The sequence below is a fragment of the Tamandua tetradactyla genome, chromosome 2 (assembly GCF_023851605.1).
Source record: "Tamandua tetradactyla isolate mTamTet1 chromosome 2, mTamTet1.pri, whole genome shotgun sequence".
Taxonomy (NCBI): Eukaryota; Metazoa; Chordata; class Mammalia; order Pilosa; family Myrmecophagidae; genus Tamandua; species Tamandua tetradactyla.
Genome location: NC_135328.1, coordinates 164,347,607 through 164,368,509, shown reverse-complemented (window position 1 = coordinate 164,368,509; position 20,903 = coordinate 164,347,607). Strand labels below are relative to the sequence as shown.

The following is a 20,903-nucleotide window of genomic DNA, read 5'->3' as shown; positions in this document are numbered from 1 at the left end:
CTACCCCCTATCCCATATTATCGACGGCCCGTTCCAACATGAAAAAGTTAGAATGGGTACAGCTCAAATACCTAAAGCCTAAAGAGTGGGAGAAAGATCAAAGGTGATGGTGGAGCTATACAGAGAAAGTTGGGTTTAACAAATGAGTATGATTGCTGAATCAGTATATTGATATTTCTTTTAGTCTCCAGTACCTTAGAGCAGCTAGAAATAAAAATCTAAAATTGTGAGACTGTACCCCATACCAAACTCTGAAATCTGTTCTACAACTAATTGTTGCAATGTACTTTGAAATTTATTGCTTTTTTGTATATAGGTCATTTTTTTCACAAAAAAGAGAAGAAAGAATATAATAGAGAAGATAGCATTTAACAAATGAATATGCTGGATGAATATATTGATATTTCTTTTGTCTCTAGTGTCTTGGAGCAGCTAGAAGAAAAAATGAAAAATCATGGAACCGTAATCCATACCAAACTTTAAAATCTGTTGTATAAATGCTTGTTAAAATATATTTGGAAATGTATTCCTTTTGTGTATATATGTAATTTTATATAATTTAAAAAACAGTAAAAAGATTTATGGAACCACCAATACTTTCTGAGCATTATATTTCACATAAAAATTAAAAAGTCATCTAGTAGTATATAGTGATTAGACAGTTGTCCTACAATCATATTGAGCCCTTCTGCAAACTGAATGGATATTCTCATGAAATCTATGTTGATCCTGAGAGAGAAATTTATAAAAGATTGGGAATGAAAAGAGGTAAAGAAATTGCCTCCCCATGTAAAGTCAAACATGCTCTCGGGAAGCATTCAGAGCCTGTGGCAGGCGAGGACTGGCCCTCTTTTTGATTTTCAAGGAGACCCAGCTCTGCAAGGTAAAACCCTCATCTTAGGTACAGTCAATAACATTCATTTCATACACTGTGATATGAATAGATTGGATCACAAACCCATCAGTTCTGTTCTACAGCTTGTTAGAGTTGCGCATGTGAACTTTACAAGCAGACCTTCAGTTAGCCACGTGTGACTCTGTACAGAAGTTCTCACTTTCAGTCGGGTCCTGGGGAATAGGACCTTAGGTATTTGGGATGTAGTCATTTTATATCACTTGCTGACCCTTCCAGTCTTCAAGGAGTTAGAAAAACTTACTTAGAGTAAGTGCTATACACAATACCCTGGCAGTGCCCATCAAAGAAGCTAAAACCAGAACTGAAAGCAGCAAGCAACATGCAAGCATAAAAGGCAGGTCTGTCCTGAGGAAAATGCTGGTATTGGTACCACAATATTTCAGAAGATGAACCTTAGGTCAAGAGCAAGGTAGGAATTAAGTTGTCAGAATCAATTTTTTAAAATCCCAATTCAGCTAAATGCTATTTATGAGACAGTGAATGAGAATATATGCAAAATAGAAAATTAAAGGATCAAAAATGTATACTATGGAACTACCAACTGAAAGTTTAGATGGGTAGACCAGTATCAGGCAAATTGGACTTTAAGACAAAGAGCATAACTAGGAGTTAAAGCATAGTGAAATCATAAAGAAAATGTATTCAGGAGTCCAAGTGCTTGGATTTGAATCCTGCTTCCACCACTTAATAGCTGTATAAGCTTGAGCAAATTTCTTAGCCTCTGTGTCTCAGTCTCTTTTGTGTAAAATTGGTATAATTTGTGAAAATTGAATGAGTTAATACATATTAAATCGGTGAAATAGTGCCTGACACACAGTAAGGGCTATGTAAGTACTAGTTTTTATGAATAGTATTAAGGACAGAGATTGGCTACAAAATAATGAAAAAAAGCTTTCAGTTCACTAGAAGATATTTTAAAATTTGTATGCAACTAATAAAAGAGCATGGAAATATATAAAGCAAATATTGATAGAATCTATGGAAGAAACTGATCAATCTATCATCTCAATGTGAGATTTCAACTCATTTATCTCAATTATTGATAGATCAAGCATCTAAAGATTAGTAAATCTACAGAAGAACAGTAAAATTAATGTGCTTGATTTAAAGGACATATATTGATCTCTGTATTCAATATTAGAGAAATCCTATTTTTCTGAAGCACACAAAACTGACCATATACTAGGCATGAATCATGTTTCAGACCGCAGTGCACTTAAGATGGAAGTGATCACTGGAATAGAATACAGAATCTAGAAACAGACTTTCAGATCTATGGAAACTTAATGACAAAGATGGCATTGCATATCAATGGGAAAAATAGGAACTGTTCTATAAATGGTGTTAAGACATTTATCCATAAGGAAGAAAATCAATTTAGAGCTTTACTTCACTACAAATACAAAAATCAGTTCCAGTTGACTCTCACTTAAGTGCAGGAGACAAATCTTTAAAACTTACAAAAGAAAATATGGGAGAATAATATATATAATCTTGGCATAAAGAAGGATTTCTTCAAAACATACAAAAAGCACAATCATAAAGGATAAACTGATAAATTCAAATACATTAAAATTAAGAACTTCTATTTACCAGAAGATCAGAAAAAGAGTTGAAAAGGCAAGCCACAAAATGGGACCAGATATTTATATCACATATAACTATCAAATGAGTAGTATATAGAATGCATAAAACTCCTAGAAACTAATAACACAAAGACCAGCAACCCAATAGAAAAATAAGAAAAAGGAAATAAGAACAGGAAATAAGAACAGAAAATAAGAACAGGAAAGATAAAAAAATGCATGTATGATTAATAAACATACTAAAAGGAGTTCAATCTTATTAGTAATAAAGGTAATACAAATTAATACCACAATACTATTTTATAGCTACTAAATTGGCAAAAATCAAAAAATTTATCAATTCTAAGTGCTGGTGAGGATGTGGATCAAAGGGCAACCCTATAGACTGCTGGAAAGAGTAAGACTGTACAACCACTTTGGAAAACTATTTGGCACTTTTTCATAAATTTGCATTCCCTACAACTCAGCATTTCTCACTTTTTCTAAGTATACCTCCTAGAAAAATTCTTATATACATTCGCATGACTAAGAATATTTGTAATAGTAATGTTCATAAGTGCAAAAAATTAAAAACTACTCCAACAACCAACAACAAGAGAACAGATAAATAAATTGTGGTGTATGTATACAATGAAATATTATAGAACAGGAAAAATCAATCAATTACAATGGCAAATGGATTGCATTTCGGTAAAAAAAAAAAGTTGTAGAACTCTATATACAGTACTATAGTATTTTCTAATGTTCAAATCCCAAATTAAACAATATATTTTTATCATCTGTGTTTTATAAACAATTTTTAAAAGCAAATAAATGAAAAAACTTAGGGGAGTTGTTACATTAGAGGAAAGGCAGCAAGATAGGATAGCATAGGTTCACAAGGCAGAAATGCCAAGGTATTCGTTATATTCTAGGTTTTAAGTTGGGATAATGGGATTGGGAGAATTTATTTGATCATTTTTACAATTTGCACATGTTTCATTTTTTTTTATTTTTGCAAACATAAGTATGCTTTTTCCCTCTATCTCATGCCAAATTACGTTTCCAGCTTATAACACCCTCTTCTTGAACATACGGCTTATGGTTCAATGAACCTTCCCAAACACACATTTTCCCTTTGCACAGTTCCCCCATCTCCCAATTTCTCTTCTCTCCTTTTGCTCCTCAGTCTCCGCCTGTCCAAAGCTCACCTATCCTTCCTGCTTCAACTTGCCACAGTGACTTTTCCAATCCCTTCAATGACAGAAGTGACTACCTAATTCTGAGGTTCCACATTATTTTGCACATCTTTACAGCAGACCCTTCCGTGTTAACTGATGTAACAAACTATGTTTTAATATTGGGGCTAATGAATCAGATCTGAGTCACAATCCTTACCTCGGGAAGCTCTCAGTGGAGAGGAGACAGGCAAGAAAACACACCATTACAACAGTAAGATAAGTGTTCTGATAAAAAATTTAAAAAATAAATTAAAAAGGTACCTAACCCAAACAGATAAGATCAGAGAGGGCTTCCTAGGGAAGAGAAGATCTGAATTCAGTTTAAACAATGGGGGTGATAAAACAGTTAACCAGGTAAAAACCATGGCAAAGTGTGTTAAAGCAGAACTATTTTGTTCTTAGTTTGTCACTTCTCTGAAGATGTCTTCCACAGCTAACCGCTGTGGGAAGCTCAACTGCCTCCCAACATAAATACCCTGTATCCACTCTTTCAAAATATCCTGTCTCAAAGCAAGCAAATTCCGACATATAATTATACATTAGTTTTTTTTTCACTTATTTTTTTCCCCAATCAGACAGAAATAGAAAATAAATCTATTTTGTTCGCTGCTTTATATTCAACACAGTACAGTGCTAGTGTTAACAAAATAAAATTTGTTGAATCAATTACTGAAGTTTCAAGAAATGTGACAGTTTGGAAATGCTGGGCAACTTGCTGAGTTCAAGAACACCCACTAGTTTAGTGTGGATGGAACATGGTAATAGTGGGCAAATGGGAAGTAGAGTGAAAGGTTATCAGAGGCTGGATCATAGACGAATTTTCTGTCTTCCTAAGCAGTCTGGATTTCATTTTGAAGGCAATGTACAATCACTAAACATTTTTAAGCTGGTGGGTGATGGGTTTTGTGACATCGTCACATTTGTGCCTTACAAAAATTGGAGAATAAACTGAAAGGTAGATGAAATGGCCATTTGGGGAGTTGTTGAAATGATCCAGCTGAGAAAACAGTGAGGACCTGAATTGTGGCTGCACACTGGGATGAAGAAGAGGGAATGATTTGAGATTATTAGATACAGATGGTGGTAGGGGCAGAGCATGGGAGGAAGAGAAATCAAGGACAAGGCCTAGGGTTCTGGTTTGGGCAACCATATGTTTATTGAAACAATCACCAATACAGAGATTAAAGGAAGGGAACCAGATGTGGATGGTAAGGGTTGAGTTTAGGAATTATTGTGGACACTCTGAATTTCAGCTATTCCTGTGGATTTTCAAATAGAGTTTTCCAGCAGGCTTATTAGAGCTCAGGAGAGAAATCTGACCTAAACATGTAGATTTTGATATCAATATTTGATAATGATTTAATTGAAGTCCCAGGTGTGGATAAGATCATTTAAGAAGAGATGAAGAATAAGAAAAATGATAACATGGAAACCTAGGGAAAATTAATATTTTCCCCTAGAAGTATGGCCTAATCAACAGTTTAAGAGACTCTGGAGAAATTACGTAAGATAAGGAATAAAAGTATCCACTGGATTTAACAATTTAAGTCATTAGTGATCCTACTAAAATTTATTTCAATAGGTACAGAATTGATACAACAGGAAGAGAAATCTAATTGCATTGAGCTTGGAAAGATGAATGGAAGATGAGCACAAGAAACCTCTATTTTTCAGCCATTTGATTGAGAGAAAAAGGACAGAATACAAGCAGCTAAAGAGGGAGCACTGCATTTAAGCAGCTTCTTTTTTGATAGATTATACTCATTTAGTCCTTGAGAACAGAGCTTCTGTCAAATAGTGCTTGATACCCCCCATGCTGTGCCTTGTACTTGAGGAGGTTACTAAATAAGCACTATGTTAAAAGGAACTTCAAGTCTGCTAGAGTCAAAGATAAGCAAAGGAAACATGTTCCAAAGCTCCAGTGATTTTTGAAGAACATACCACTGTTGGGTCATCTATGTCATTCACTATTTACCTTTCTTAGTGTAGGGAGTATCACAAGTTGGCGTTTTACCCAGTCTCCAAGGATCTAAAGAGATGGTTCTTCAACCACATTTAACAAAACATCAGGAAATGGGTTAAATATCGGGAATAACCAATGAGGTTAACTGACTTACTTTGATTCTTTTACACCTGTGTCCACATCATCATAGATCGTAACTCCTCGAGACCTAAGTTCTAGAGATAAGACAAGATAAAAATAGCCCATTACTAAGTACAGTGTATAAGATCCTTGGCCTCCCTTTTTACTTCCTAGGGGTGAAAAACAGTTAAACAGAATATTAATATTGATTTTACTTCTGTGATTTTTACTTCAAAATATTGAAAACTGGTACTTTATCATTCATAAAGTTGAATCTGACAGTGTACAACCATAATTAGGCATTTTAAATTTAAGATGTCCATATTTCTTGGTGCTCTACATAGAATTCCATGAATTTCAGTTGACTCATCACTTGGACAACTTTGAGAACTTCTGGTATAATGATTCATAAGCATCAACATTGCTTTAATTGTTTTTTTCCAATAGCTTTAATAGGCAATGCATGCCTATTCTAAGCTGGTTTTGTTTTCTGCTGTTTTTTAAAAACAGACCAAGGATATATTAGGAGACCTGTGATTTTACCAAGCACCTATAATGTCTGTTTGTTATTTAGTTCAGCAAATTCATATTTGTAGAATATAATATACATTTAGATTGCCAAGTGAAGAGTAAAATTAAAGTATCCATCATGGCTGGATCCCATAAACAAAGTCAACAAAACACACAGCCCTCTTTTTGACAACTTCTATTTTCTAAACATGTATTGAGGGTACTATATGTCAGGCACTATGCTAACTTTACTATTTTAATGACAAAGCAAACAATATTCCTATAATCCACTCTTGACTGAGTTGTGTTCTGCAATGTGGTCATGTTTAACTTATTCTTTTAATAGGGTGAGTTACCTATCAAATCTTCATGAGGCTGTATGGTATATGTAAAAATCTTGAATTTTGTAATATGTGAGACTTGGGTACAAATGCCAGCTCACTCAACTATGGGCTATGCCTAAAGCCTCTCTTACAAGAGATATCTACATCTATTTTGCTGGGTTTTTAAGAGTAGAGAGCATCTACCACAGAGCCTGATATACTGTAGGCACTTGAGAAATGTTACACCTTTTCCCTAAAGTAACAAACACTGTTCTAAAATAATACACCCTCTTCAATGCTGATGTATTGACTTTTATCACATGTGGGCATGCATGGAAAATTATCGGTTGTCTTTCCCTGTCTCTGAATGTAACAGTGCTGGGTAGTTCTGTGCTAGTAATAAGCAAATTCCACTTACCCACATCTGGCAGTGAAATGGAAAATGCACTGTTGATTGACAAAAAACAGAATGGGTTAAGGGGAAAAGACATTCAGAAACATTAGCTGATGCATCACAACATAGTGAAGACTAGATATCTCACTTTAGACTGGTGCTTCTAAGCAACATGTGAAGGAAATCTTCCTGCAGCTTTGTTCTGATCACCACCTACCATTCTTTAATGAATGTATTTACCCTCAGAATGCCCATACACTCTTTTCTTAATTAGAAACAACCTTAGATTGCCCCAAATCCTGGCCTTTCTCCATCCATAGGATCCTAGTGCTACCCTTTAATCTTCCAAGATGCCAATCAGACATCCAACCTGGGAGAAGTATTGGTGATAGAGGAAAAACTCTACAGATTGATTAACTAGGACTGCCTGATGACACTGCACTTTGCGTATGTTGTTTACACCAAAAGGGGTGTCTTAAGATGCTAATTCCAGACCAGGTGAAAAGAGAAGATGGAAAACTGCTAAAAGGGAGAGAATATTTGGATCTGGTTGATTGTTACTTTTAACTCAAATCTCACAGTTAAAGAGCTCATAAGGAAGGAAGTGTATACAAAAAAAAAAAAAAGGAAGAAAAACCCATGCATTTTCAGAATTTAGTTTAAGTTCAGGCCTACACATTTTTCAGAGAATGCACCATGGGTCAGGCCCTTTACCAGATGCTGGGTATATAAAAATGATCAAACATGCATTGGAATTTAGTAGCCTGGAGTTTAGTGAGGGAGACAAAAAATAAAAAATTTTAACACCCTATGATACAAATTTTAACACCCTATGATACAAACCCTGTCTAGGGGAGCACACTTTAAGGAAAATCAGTTAACCTTTATCTAAGCCTTATTTCTTCATTTCTAAACTAATTTCAGCAACTTTCTTTATAGGGTTAGTGTTAGGATTAAATGAGCATCCCTAAGTAAATGTGTCCAGGACAGATATGCTGCTGTTACTGTCAGGTTTGAGATTTGCAAGAAAAGGTGGAGGAAAGAATATGATCATTGGAGTCAGACAGAGCTGAATTCGACTCTCAGTTCTGACACTCACCTGCTATATGATTTTGGGCAAATCATGTAACTTTTCAAAGGCTTAGTTTTTTCAACTGTAAAATGGAGATCCAAGTTTCTACTTCAAAGGGTTAGTGCGAGGATTAGAGAGAACACAAAGTACTTAGTGTACATTCTGCCCTCAACACCTGGTTAGTTCATATCCTTTGGACCTCTTCTCAAGGGTCACTTACTCAAGGAAACCTTCCTGAACATCACTCCTCTTCCTGCATGTTCATCTGGATCAGGGTGCTGGTGGCCCCTGGTTAAACTTAGGAACTGGAAGCCACACAAAATATTATGACATTTCCTTCCTCTAGCTCATTGATTCATTCAACAGATATTTACTTAGTGCCCACTATGCCAGGTGCTGGAGATTCAGAAGTTAGACAGTCAAAATCTTTGCCCTCATGGAGTTAGAGTCTAGGGGAGCGAAGGGGAGGTGCAAGGCAGACTGAGGATAAGCAAGGATATTTAAGGTATGTCATGTAAGGAAATATATGGGAGTAAGTGTAATGGAAAAAAATAGAGCAAAGTAAGGGGGACAGGGAGGGCTGGAGGTGGGAACTGGTTTGCCATTTTAAAGGGTGGTCAGGGAAGGCTTCACTATGGTGACGTTTGAGTAGAGACCTGAAGATAATAAAGGAATGAACCACATGGATATGAGGGCAAGCAAGTTCCTGGGAGCGGAAATAATAAACGTAGAGCCCTTCAGGCTGGAGTGTTCTGGCCTGTTTAAAAAAAGAGCAGGGAAATCAATACACCTGGAACAGAAGGAGTGAAAAGGGTTTAACATATAATTACCATATAAAGTTCATAGCATAACTAAGACTGGGGACATTCAATTCTTGGTTTATTTATGCCTAAATCAGGCCATTTAATAATGATTATCCCAATAGGCACTGTGGTGGTGTGTGTGTGTGGGGGGGAGGTTAGGGAATGCGATCCCTTACTTTTAAATGTCACATTTTCAAGGTTGCAGCCTTCTCCTGAAAAGGCAATAAACTAGGAGTGGGTTCAAAAGAGAAGCCTCACTCTTCAAAACACACACATACACAAACTCTATGTTTTCTTGGTCTATCTATATACTATTAATTGAGATATTAAAATAGGGAGGTAGATTTGGGCAAAATTTAAAGGAAAAATCTAAAAAAGAGCTTCCTAAAGATGGAAGTTATTTCTCTTCCACAGAGGTGTACAAGCATAGAGATTCAGCTTGTTAGGAAATTTACAGAGAAGCTTGTGTGGTGAGTGGGATTAAGTTATATGGGTTTTCCTTCTTACCCAGAGATTCTTTGACTCTAAGAAGTCATCTTTCTCAGCAGTATTAATAGATGTTGTAAGAGGCGCATAAGATATTATGAGAACGTAGAGGAAATAGGTTTAGGTAGGCAGGTTCAGGGAAACTTTCCCAGAAGGAATCATATTTTACCAAGTTTTGAGGGAAGGCTACAACTTTGATCATGAAAGAGGGTTGGGGAGGGCAGGTGCATTCCAGATTAAGGGAGTGTCATCCATGGTCAGAGCTAGGAGGCATGAAACACCATGGCATAGTCTGAGATATGCAGGGTATGTCTATGGAGTTCTGGTGAGAACTGGAGCATTAGGGAGGGCAAAGCAAAGGGAACATTAGTTTGCCATTTTAAAGGATGGTCAGGGAAGGCTCCACTCTAAGGTGACTTCTGAGCACAGACCTGAAGATAGTAAGGGAGTATAAAAGTATTCATTTGCCATGGAGAGAAACTGAATGCTTTTTCTAAAAGTTGCAAGGAGTTGCTGAGTAGTTTTGAGGAAAAAGAAATCAGATTTGCAGTTTGAAAAGTCAGCATGCTCATTTTTAAGGGGATGCATGTTGTTCTGCCCACCCCACCCCCCCAAAAAAAAATTCCTGACAAAAGCATCTATCCTCCCCTTGCTGCTGTCTGGCTTTGTGCATAGGTCTCCCAGGCTGATGGAACTAAATTCCTTCTTCTTCCATAGTCAGTACTTCAACTGATAAACCCTGTATTCTGTTGGATCTCTTCGTAGATCCAACGGAATACAGACAACTGGACTTAAAAATCACGTAATTTTTAAGTTTCATAATTGAAAAGAACTTCAAGGTAGTATAACATAGTTCCATCTCAATTTGTGTCATTCCTATGGGCAAATTATCTTACCTGCTTTCCATTTCCTGATTTATATATACCTATATGTCTATGTATGCATATTAGAGAAAGACGTGTCTCCAGAACTGTTCATAGGTGGATACTGAACACATGGCAGATCTGAGACTAGACTCTAGAAATCAGGCCTCCCATCCCCTAAATTAACACATAGGAGGCAGGTGATAACCAGGACCTTTGATTTTAGTTTCTCATATTCCCTTCACCGTCACTGAGCTGGAGACTATTGAGCTGGCTAACAACTAAGCCAGCACTGTTACCTCTCTCCTGGAAAGAGATACAAAAAAAACTTTTTACCTTAAATTTGCTTTAGACTTGTCTCTCTTAATTTTAAATCTATCTGTTTCTTTCTTGAGGAATCGTCGCAGTCTTTTAAGCGTTTCTTTTCCATCCAAACTAAGAAGGATCAAAGAATAATAACATGGGGTTTGAGAGAATACTAGAGATAGAAAGTTGTTGTGTTTTGGAGGCTTCAGTTTCCTTTCCAAAACACATTCCACTCTAAGAGGAACAAGAAAATGCCTTAACTTCTTTGCTTTTCTTCTTTGTTTAGAGTCAGATACAAAATAGCAAACAATAGTGAGCTATGAAGGGAGTAATTATATTTTCATACAAACGTTCATCTCCCCCAAAACGTCTGCAGTTTGCAGAATTTATGGAATAAAGCCTTCCTTTTAGAAGAAAAGATAACTCAGGACAGCATACTCTACAAATTGTGTTAGAAATGCATTATAGGAATTTCTGGTTCCTGAAATTCATGTCACTGATTTTTTTTTTTGGGGGGGGTGCAGATTTTAGTGATATGCATTCATTTATCATACACTCCATCCAAATTATACAATCAATGATCAGTTGTGCAATCATCAAACTCACTTTTAGAGCATTTTCATTACTCCAAAAAGAAAATGATCAGATAGACACAAGAAACGAAAACCCAAAACACCCATATCCCTTATCTCCCCCTATTATTGATCCCTAGTATTGGCATGATGCACCAGTTACTGTTGAATTTTAAAGAATTACTGTTAACTATAGTCTGTAGTTTGTGTGCTAGTTTGAAACTTTTATGCACCCCAGAAAAGCGATGTCTTTCTAATCCAATCTTGTTGGGCAGACCTATTTTTGGATAGAACCTTTTGATTAAGCTGTTTCCATGGGGATGTGAACCACTCAATTCAAGGTGAGTCTTTATCCTTTTACTGGAGTTCTCTAAGAGGAGAAAAAAAGGCAGAAAACAGAGCTCAGAGCTGCACACAGAGGGCAGAGAGAGGAAACCAAGAGACACAGATGTCTGGAGATGCAGAAGGAGCTGAAAGAGCCATTTGAAACCAGAAGCTAGGAGCGAAGGACACCAAACATAGTCATGTGCCATCCTATATGACAGAGAAACCCGGATGCAATCAGCCTTTCTTGAGAGAAGATATCCATTTATTGGTGCCTTAATATGGACATTTTCAAGGCCTTAGAATGGTAACTTGTAACGTAATAATTCCCCTTTATCATGTCACTGATTTTTATTCTACTGCATGGTAATACAACAATGGTAATACTGACCAGTTGACTGTCTAATGACAATTCAAATTCTTTCTAATACTGTATGCTTTTGTGTGTGTGTGGAAGGGACAGGGAGTTATCCACCCATATCATCTGGTTATCCAACACACCTAGCTCTAGACCCCTTTTCTTCCTTCTAGTCCCCAAACTTCCTGTTTTGACTATTGTTTTTCTTTCCACAGCATTCCCTTAATAACTAAATTTGATGTTTAATTAGGGCATTATTAAATATATCCTAAAAAACTAAATTCTGCAAATTAGAGACCATTTGGGAGAGATGAAAGTTTGTATTGCAAACTCTGAAGAGTTACTCCCTCTTCAGAGATAACTGGTGTTTGCTACTTGATGGATAATTTCTATATGAACAAATAAACACTTATTTACTACATATCAAATTGAATCCAAACTTCAGAGACAACTTTATTAGCTTGCAAAGACACTGGTAAAAAAAAGACAAAGTCAAAGTCCCAACCATTGACTTGACTCTGAAGAAGAAACTATAGGTTTGAAGTAAGCTTTATTGATATTTTTTACTTCTTTCTTCTCACGTTTCGTAATATAATATAAAAGTTCTCTACTCTAGGAGATGGACATTTTCTCAGAAGAGAAAGCAATGTGATTTAAAACTGATAGCATATGATTGTGCACAACTATAAGTATCTTACTGATTACAACGTAGCATTATAATAGCTTTCACCACTCTCCATGAAAATCTTCAATAAGGGATGGAGGCAGGGGTAGATGGGGGCATTTCTTAAACTATGGTTTTCCTAGATTGACAAGCCTACAAAAGCAAGAAAGAGAGAGACTCTTACTCTATCTTTGGGTAGTTGCTTTTGGTTTTGTAGACATCGTCATACATTTCTTCACTATTTCCTTCTGAAATTAAAAAAAGTAGTTTCATTCATTATACAATGGCAATGGTTCAGGTTCATATATTTAACAAAATAATGATTTGGTATCTACAAGGTGCTAGGCATTTTTTACAAAATATTTTTTATTGGGAAATCTTCACACATACCATTGCTGCCAGGCATTTTGATATTTTGTTTGTTAAAACTAAGAAACAATAAAATTAAAACTATTTTATTGAAGCATGCATATGTTTTTACAAATGGGTCAAAACTAATCAAACCTCTATAAAATATGTATAAGGGAAAATTAAGACTCACTTCTACCCCTGATTCCAAGTCTGATCTGATTTAATCAAAGAAAAATGGTTTATAAACAGAATAGTACCTTTCCTCCTTATATTTAATACATATTAGTTGGAGTCTACTAAGCATCAGACATTGTGCTGAATGCTGGGGAAACAACAGAGAACCTTAGAACATCTTGAATAATCTCTACTTTCATAGCATGGATTTAGCCTAGCCCAATACATAAACTTAATGTATACAGATATTCTTTGAGCATATGCTGGAAACATGGCTAGTGGAAAGAATGTTGGATTAAGAGTTAAGATTTTCAGATTTGAAATTTGGCTCTAATACACAGTGACTTTAAAGGAGTCACTTCTCTGTACCTTAGTTTCCTTTTAAAAATAAGGATGCTAAGTTCGATGATCTCTTAGCCTGCTTACTCATTTAAAATTCTGGGATTTCAAGAAGGACAAAAGTTCCCAAACAACATTTGATTAGCCCTCCTGCATTATTTTTTCATTCATTCATTAGAAAATATATATTTTAAAAATATCTAACATATTCTTGGCAGTATGCTAGATTCTGGGGAAAAATATAAACATAAAGAAGGTTAACAGTTTAGAAGCAAAGACAATTATTAATGAAAGAATCATATAAATAAATATAAAATTGAAACAGTGACAAGTGCTCTGAAAAAGAGGTCCATGGTATTATGAGATTGCAAATCAAGGAGAATGTTCCCTGGGGGGATGAATAATGATTGATCTGACTTTAGAAGAAAGAATAAGTAATTTAGATAAAAAGTATAGAGGTGGGGTAGTAAAGAATAGGAGGGAGTGGTGAGAAAAAAATTCCAGGAAGAGGGTATTTCATATGCTAAGACACTGTAGTAGGAGCTTGGCAAATCAGAGGAGCTGAAAGAAGGTCAGTATGACTGGATCTCAAAGAGGAAGATTGAATATAGTGTTAAATGAGGCAGGTAGGAGCAGACCACTCAAAGCCTTTTAGGCCAGGTTAAGGTTGATGTTAAAAGCACTGGAAACCCTACCTCATACCCACAAGAATGGCTAGTGTTTAAAAAATGGAAAATAATAAGTGCTGACAAGGATGTGGAAAAATATGAAAACCTCATATTTTGGTGGGAATACAAAACGATGTAGCGCTGTGGAAAACAGCTGGTGGTTCTTCAGAATGTTAAGTTTAGAATTACCATATGATCTGGCAATCCCACCTCTAGGTATATTTCTAGGAAAGTGGAGACAGGGACCTGAATAGACATTTGTACGCCAATGTTCATGGCAGCATTATTAACAATAGCCAAAAGGTGGAAGCAGCCCAAGTGTCCATCAACTGATGGATGGACAAACAAAATGTGGTATGTACATGCAATGGAATATTACTCAACTGTAAAAGAGAACGAAGTTCTGATACATGCTATAACGCGGACAAATCTTGAAGGCATCAAGTTGAATGACAAAAGCCAAACACAAAAGGACTGGCTGGGGAGCTAATGTGTAATGGGTGCAGGACTGCTGTGTGGGATGATGGAAGAGTTTTGATAATGGATGGTGGTGAGGGTAGCACCACATGGTGAATGTGATTTGTGTTGGTTTGAAAGGAAGTATGCCCCCTAAGAAAAGCCATGTTTTAATATGGATCCCATTTCTTAAAGGTAGAATAGTCTCTATTCAATGCTGTGTATTTGGGACTGTGATGGGATCATCTCCCTGGTTGATGAGATTTAGTTAAGATCGGTTGTTAAACTGGATTAGGGGATGACATGTCTCCACCCATCTGAGTGGGTCTTGATTAGTTTCTGAAGTCCTATAAAAGAGGAAACATTTTGGAGAATGAGAGACTCAGAGAGGGCAGAGAATGCTGCAACACTACAAAGCAGAGAGTCCACCAGCCAGCGACCTTTGGAGATGAAGAAGGGAAATGCCTCCCGGGGAGCTTCATGAAACCAGAAGCCAGGAGAGTAAGCTAGCAGATGACGCCGTGTCTGCCATGTGCCCTTCCAGCCGAGAGAGAAGCCCTGACTGCGTTCGCCATGTGCCTTTCCAGATGAGAGAGAAACCCTGAACTTCATCGGCCTTCTTGAACCAAGGTATCTTTCCCCGGATGCCTTTGATTGGACATTTCTATAGACTTGTTTTAATTGGGACATTTTCTTGGCCTTAGATCTGTAAACTAGCAACTCATTAAATTCCCCTTGTTAAAAGCCATTCCTTTTCTGGTATATTGCATTCTAGCAGCTAGCAAACTAGAACATGATTAATCCCACTGAATTGTATGCTTGGGAGTGGTTGATACAGGAAATTTTATGTTGTATATATGTTTCCACAGTTAAAAGAAAAAGAGACTAAAGAGACAATAACAATTAAATGTGATATATGATCCTGAACTGGATATAATAATGGTAAAGAACTGCCCAAAAGGTATTATTAGGGCAGCTGAAAAATTTGGAATATAGACTGTATGCTGTTTATCAATTTTAAAGTTCTTGAACTTGCTAACTGTACTTAATGTGGTTACATAAGTGGATACCCTTGTTCATAGTAGATGTACATGGAAATATTAAGTGTTAAAGGAACATGATGTATGGAACCTACTTCCAAATGTTTAGAAGATAGATAGATAGATAGATAGATAGATAGATAGATAGATAGATAGATAGATAGATAGATAGATGGATAGATAGATGGATAGATAGATAGATAGAACAAATGTAGCAAAATATTAAAAGTCAGTACATCTAGGCATCTGGTAAAAGGTATATCGGAGTTCTCAGTATTGGTTTTATATTATTTTTGCAACTGTCCTTTAATTTGAAATTATTTCAAAATAAAAAGTTTATTGAAAAATTGAAAAGCCATGAAAGTATTTTAAGCAAAAAGCATGCCTATAATCAGTCTTGTATTGTGAAAAGATTAAGAAGGCAGCAATTTCACATTGAAGTATTTTTTTTTATCCTAGGAACCCCATTAACAGCATTGCCACCCTCATGATTCAAAATGTCATATAACTTGGACTCTTCTCTTAGCTTACCATCCCTCCCAACAATTGCTATCACTCAAAGTATGAATACATAAAAGACACCTTATAAATAAGATCCAAAGAAGAACTCACCAATTCCTATTGGAGAATGTTTTCCTATACTTACCACTATCTGATGCAAACAAGTAAGAGAAGTCTGACTTTGGTCTGTGGGGAGAAAAGATATAAAGACCATCAACTGTTAGATGATACCTTTTAAGGTATCATCATATTCACCACGCTGAAGGGCTGGGATGCACTTACCCTTCTCTCTTGGGGGACTCGACATCATCATAAATCTCTGCAGGCAAACTTTGTTTAGAAGCTTCTTGGACTGGGGTATCTTTAGTTGCCTGCAATGCCTCCACATGCCCACCTGTAAGGAAAACCGAAAATCCCTCTGAAGACCATCTCATCAGCTGCTATCATTCAGTGCACTCAAAAACATAAATGGGATGGTGGAGTTATACAGAGAAGGTAGGATTTAACAAATGAGAATGACTGCTGAATCATTATATTGATATTTCTTTTAGTCTCCAGTATCTTAAAGCAGCTAGAAGTAAAAACCTAAAACTGTGGAATTGTAACCCACACCAAACTCTGAAATCTGTTTCACAACTAACTGTTGTGATGGGCTTTGAAATGCATTGTTTTTTTTGTGTATGCTATTTTTCACAAAAAAGAAAAAAGTTTATTGTAATGACACATGCACAGCTATATGACATTGTGCACCACTGATAGTACACTTTGGATGATTACATGGTATATGAACATATAATATGTATCAATAAAAATTTTTATTAACATAACTGGCAATAGAGGCAAAACTAGGTGAAAACAGATTAAATGTGCTAAAATTGGCTTATAATGTTTGTATTATGACCATTGAGCAAGCCATTTTACCTTGCAGAAGCTCAATCACAATTCGCTGAAGTTGGGGATAATGATAATAACATTGAGTCTCATGTGGTTGTGGCAGGGATTAAACGCAAATTTATGAAGGGTGCTGGTTACCTAGTAAACCAGTAATTCCTCTGTTTTCTCTGATGGTTCCTTTGTTAGTCCCAGACCTCAAATGTCGAAGTCCTCTGGGTTGATCAGTTGGTATGTGATAATATTTAAGGCATGGGTGATTCAGAACCATATTCAGACATGAGCTACTAATCAGAAAATAGGAACATATCTAAGAGGTCAACAATAAGCCAATTGATGTCTTTTAATGAAATTAACCAAGCAACAAGATTTTATCCTCTGATGAGAATTAGCAGATAGACCTAGAGGTAGGAGGTCCTGCATTTCCTTAAGGAATTATCAAGAAATCTCTGCAGCACAAAACAAAGATTCTGAACCCACAGTTTGCTTCATTCTTAGTTGGTGTTCTGGTTTGCTAGCTGCCGGAATGCAATATACCAGAAACAGAACGGCTTTTAAAAAGGGGAATTTAATAAGTTTGTAGTTTATAGTTCTGAGGCTGAGAAAATGTCCCAATTAAAGCAAGTCTATAGAAATGTCCAATCTAAGGCATTCAAGGATAGATACATTGGTTCAAGAAGGCCTATGAAGTTCAATTTCTTTCTCATCTGGAAGGGCACATGGCAAGCATGGCGTCATCTGCTAGCTTCTTCTCCTGGCTTCCTGTTTCATGAAGCTTCCTGCGAGGCATTTTCCTTCTTCATCTCCAAAGGTTGCTGGCTGGTGGACTCTGCTTCTCGTCGCTGTGTTGTTCTTCTCTGCTCTCTCTGAATCTCTCACTTTCTCCAAAATGCTTCCTCTTTTATAGGACTCCAGAAACTAATCAAGACCCATCCAAATGGGTGGAGACACATTTCCCCCAATCCAGCTAACAATCATTCTTGATTGGGTTAAATCTCCAGGGAGATGATCTAATTACAGATTCAAACATACAGTATTGAATAGGGATTATTCTGCCTTTACAAAATGGGATTTAGATTAAAACATGGCTTATCTAGGGGACATACATCCTTTCAAATCAGCACAGTTGGGGACAACTTTTTTCTTTCTTAATCATTCCTTTTGGTGAGGCAAATGCAAAACTTTATGACTATATTTTTAAAACGCAGATGATTACCAAATTTTTATCTTCAACTTAGACGTCTGCCACCTAAGATACTCCAACTGCCTGCACACCACTTCCACTTAGTTGTCTAAACATATTTCATTCCAAACCAAACTTTCAATTTCTCTCTATAAACTTGTTGTTTCTGAAATCTACCCCTTGTCATGAAAAAAGTGGCGATTCCATCTTTGGAATCCATCTTGGAGATGTCCTTGACTCCACTTTCTCTCAGATCCCACCTTCAGTTGATACCATCCATCAGCTCAATTTTTAAATGATATCCTGAATCCAAACACATCTCAACAACTCTACCACAGCACCCTGTTCCAGTCTACCATCATCGCTCACCTAAATTACTCCAATACCCCCTAACAGGTCTCCTTCGTTTGTCCTCCTACATTCTATTTTCAATGTAGCAGCCAGGATGATGCTTTAAAAATGCAAGTCAGATGATACTCTTCTTCTACACAAAATCTTTAGAAGTTGTTTTTTTAAAGTCTTAGAGTAAAGTCCAAAGTTTTTGCAATGACCTGTGGAAGACCCTAAGTTATCTGGCTCCTTGTTTCTCTCTGACCTTATCTCCTCCTACATACTCCTTCAGTCCCTCTGCTCCAGCCACCCTGACATTTCTGTCCCACCAACACATTTGCTAAGATTCCTGACTCAGGACCTTTGCACTTTTTTTTCCCTCGTTTTCCTAGAACATCCTCCCCATAGGCACAATTTGGCATTCTCCTTTTATGAGTTCACTCATGAGCATTTTAAAACTGCAACATCCACTAATTTCACCTGCCTCCCTAAATCTCTTTCCTTGCTTTATTACTTTTTCCATAACATTTACTACCCTGTATATAAAGGATATTTTGTTTATATATACATATATATACATATATATATATATATATATATTTTTGGCATGGGCAGGCTCCAAGAATCGAACCCGGGTCTCTGGCATGGCAGGCGAGAATTCTGCCACTGAGCCACCTTCTCACTGCCCAATTGTTTATACATTTATTGTGTCTCCTCTGATTAAAATATACCCTCTATTAGGATAGGAATGTTGTCTGTTTTATTTATTGCTATGTGCTGTTTGTTTATTGCTTTGTTTACTGCTCCTAGAACAGTGCTGGGCACATAATAGGCACTCAATATTTTTTGAATACTGAATTATTTGAATGCATATATCTTCTAACTAGTGAGTTTAATCTATTACAGTTATAGTGCTTATTGATAGTTCTATCTTTAATTAGATACTTTTCATTCATTTTTTTCCTCCTCATCCTTCACTATTTTTTTTTTCTTTTCTATTTGCTCACTAGGTATATATGCTATGTCAACTTGTAATAGTTGTGTAAAGTTCAATTTAAATATAATATACAAGGGTGCTTGGGTGGTTCAGTGGTAGAATGCTCACCTGCCATGTGGGAGACCCGGGTTCGATTCCTGGCCTATGCCACCCAAAATTTAAAAATAAATAACGATAATAATAATAAATATAATATATAGGAAAGAGCACAAAGCTCAAGAGTACATCTTAATGAATTTTCCCAATTGAACATACTCATTAATGCAGCACATAGATTTAAAAAATGTAAAATTGCCAGCGTCCTAGGGGTCCCATACTCTTCTTTTCACAAATCCCTCCCACAAAGAAACTACTCTCCTAACTTCCAATACCAAATGTAAAATCTGCCTGGTTTTGAACTTTATATTAACAGAATGAATCAATATGTACTCTGTGGTGCCACCTACTTTCATTCAATATTATGTTTGTCAGATGCTTCCATTTTGTTTGCATATAGTTGTATTTTGTTCATTTCCATGATTGTATCTATTCCATTGCGTGAATATACAATTTATCCATTCTACTTTTGATGAATACTATTAACAGTTCTGCTATGAACATCATATATATGTATATATTATATAAAGATATATATATATATATCTGAATTGTAGTATGCACTTCTACGTGCACACACAGGAATGAAACTGCTGCCATAGGATATGAATATGTTTGGCTTTAATAGATACCGCCAAATGGTTTTCCAAAGTGATTGTCACAATTTACAATTTCAGCAGTTATGAGAGTTCTAGCTGCTCTATATTTTCACTAGCCCATGATAATTTTAGTGTTTTTCATTTTATTCATTGTAGTGGAGTGCTCTGTATGTTTCATTTGCATTTCCCTCAGAGTTAATCAAATTGAACAGGTTTTCAGTTTGTCTTTCGGATATTCCATTTTGCAAAGTGCCTACTCAGATATTTCCCACTCTGTTTACTTCTTTGGGTTCATTTTTTTTCTGATTGAGTTCTATTTTATATTTTCTGGATACAAGGATATTTATAGATTTATATTTTCTATTTCTATATAGGAGTCCTTTCTCATGTATATATATATATAAATGCATGTATATAAATGTAAAGGAGTCCTTTCTCATGTATATATATATATAAACGTATATATATAAATGTAAAAATTTTCTCTCACTCTGACTTCCTTTCTACTCTTTCAATGGTATCTTTTGATGAACATATCCTAGCTGGTTTAACTCTTTTAAGTCTAAAGTAAACTAGTATCTTTACTCTTTTCCTAATTAAAAACCTTAGAATGTTTTAACTTTGATAACCTTCCCAATATATGTGTTATTAATGTTCAATATTTTAGTCTCCAACTTCCAATTTGACATTATCATTGTTATTTTCAGTAAATTCTTTTGCTCAGCTTTCTTTTTTTCATCTAATACCTTCTATCTGGGATTATTTCCTTCTGTCTGAAAAATGTGCTTTGGAATTTCC

General features: G+C 36.0%; 1 protein-coding gene across 2 annotated transcripts in view; it reads right to left on the bottom strand.

The window, feature by feature from the left end:
* Positions 1-20,903, bottom strand: part of FYB2 (FYN binding protein 2) — a 140,269-nt gene that overhangs the window by 15,884 nt on the left and 103,482 nt on the right. The window contains exons 10-15 of one of the 2 annotated variants that reach the window (XM_077149519.1): positions 16,292-16,403; positions 16,155-16,195; positions 12,665-12,728; positions 10,593-10,691; positions 7,057-7,085; positions 5,840-5,900 (exon numbers count right to left, since the gene is read on the bottom strand). In XM_077149519.1, the coding sequence (XP_077005634.1) occupies positions 5,840-5,900; positions 7,057-7,085; positions 10,593-10,691; positions 12,665-12,728; positions 16,155-16,195; positions 16,292-16,403 (406 nt within the window). Of the gene's footprint in view, positions 1-5,839; positions 5,901-7,056; positions 7,086-10,592; positions 10,692-12,664; positions 12,729-16,154; positions 16,196-16,291; positions 16,404-20,903 lie in introns of those variants that run through there. The other variant, XM_077149520.1, reaches the window with a different exon arrangement.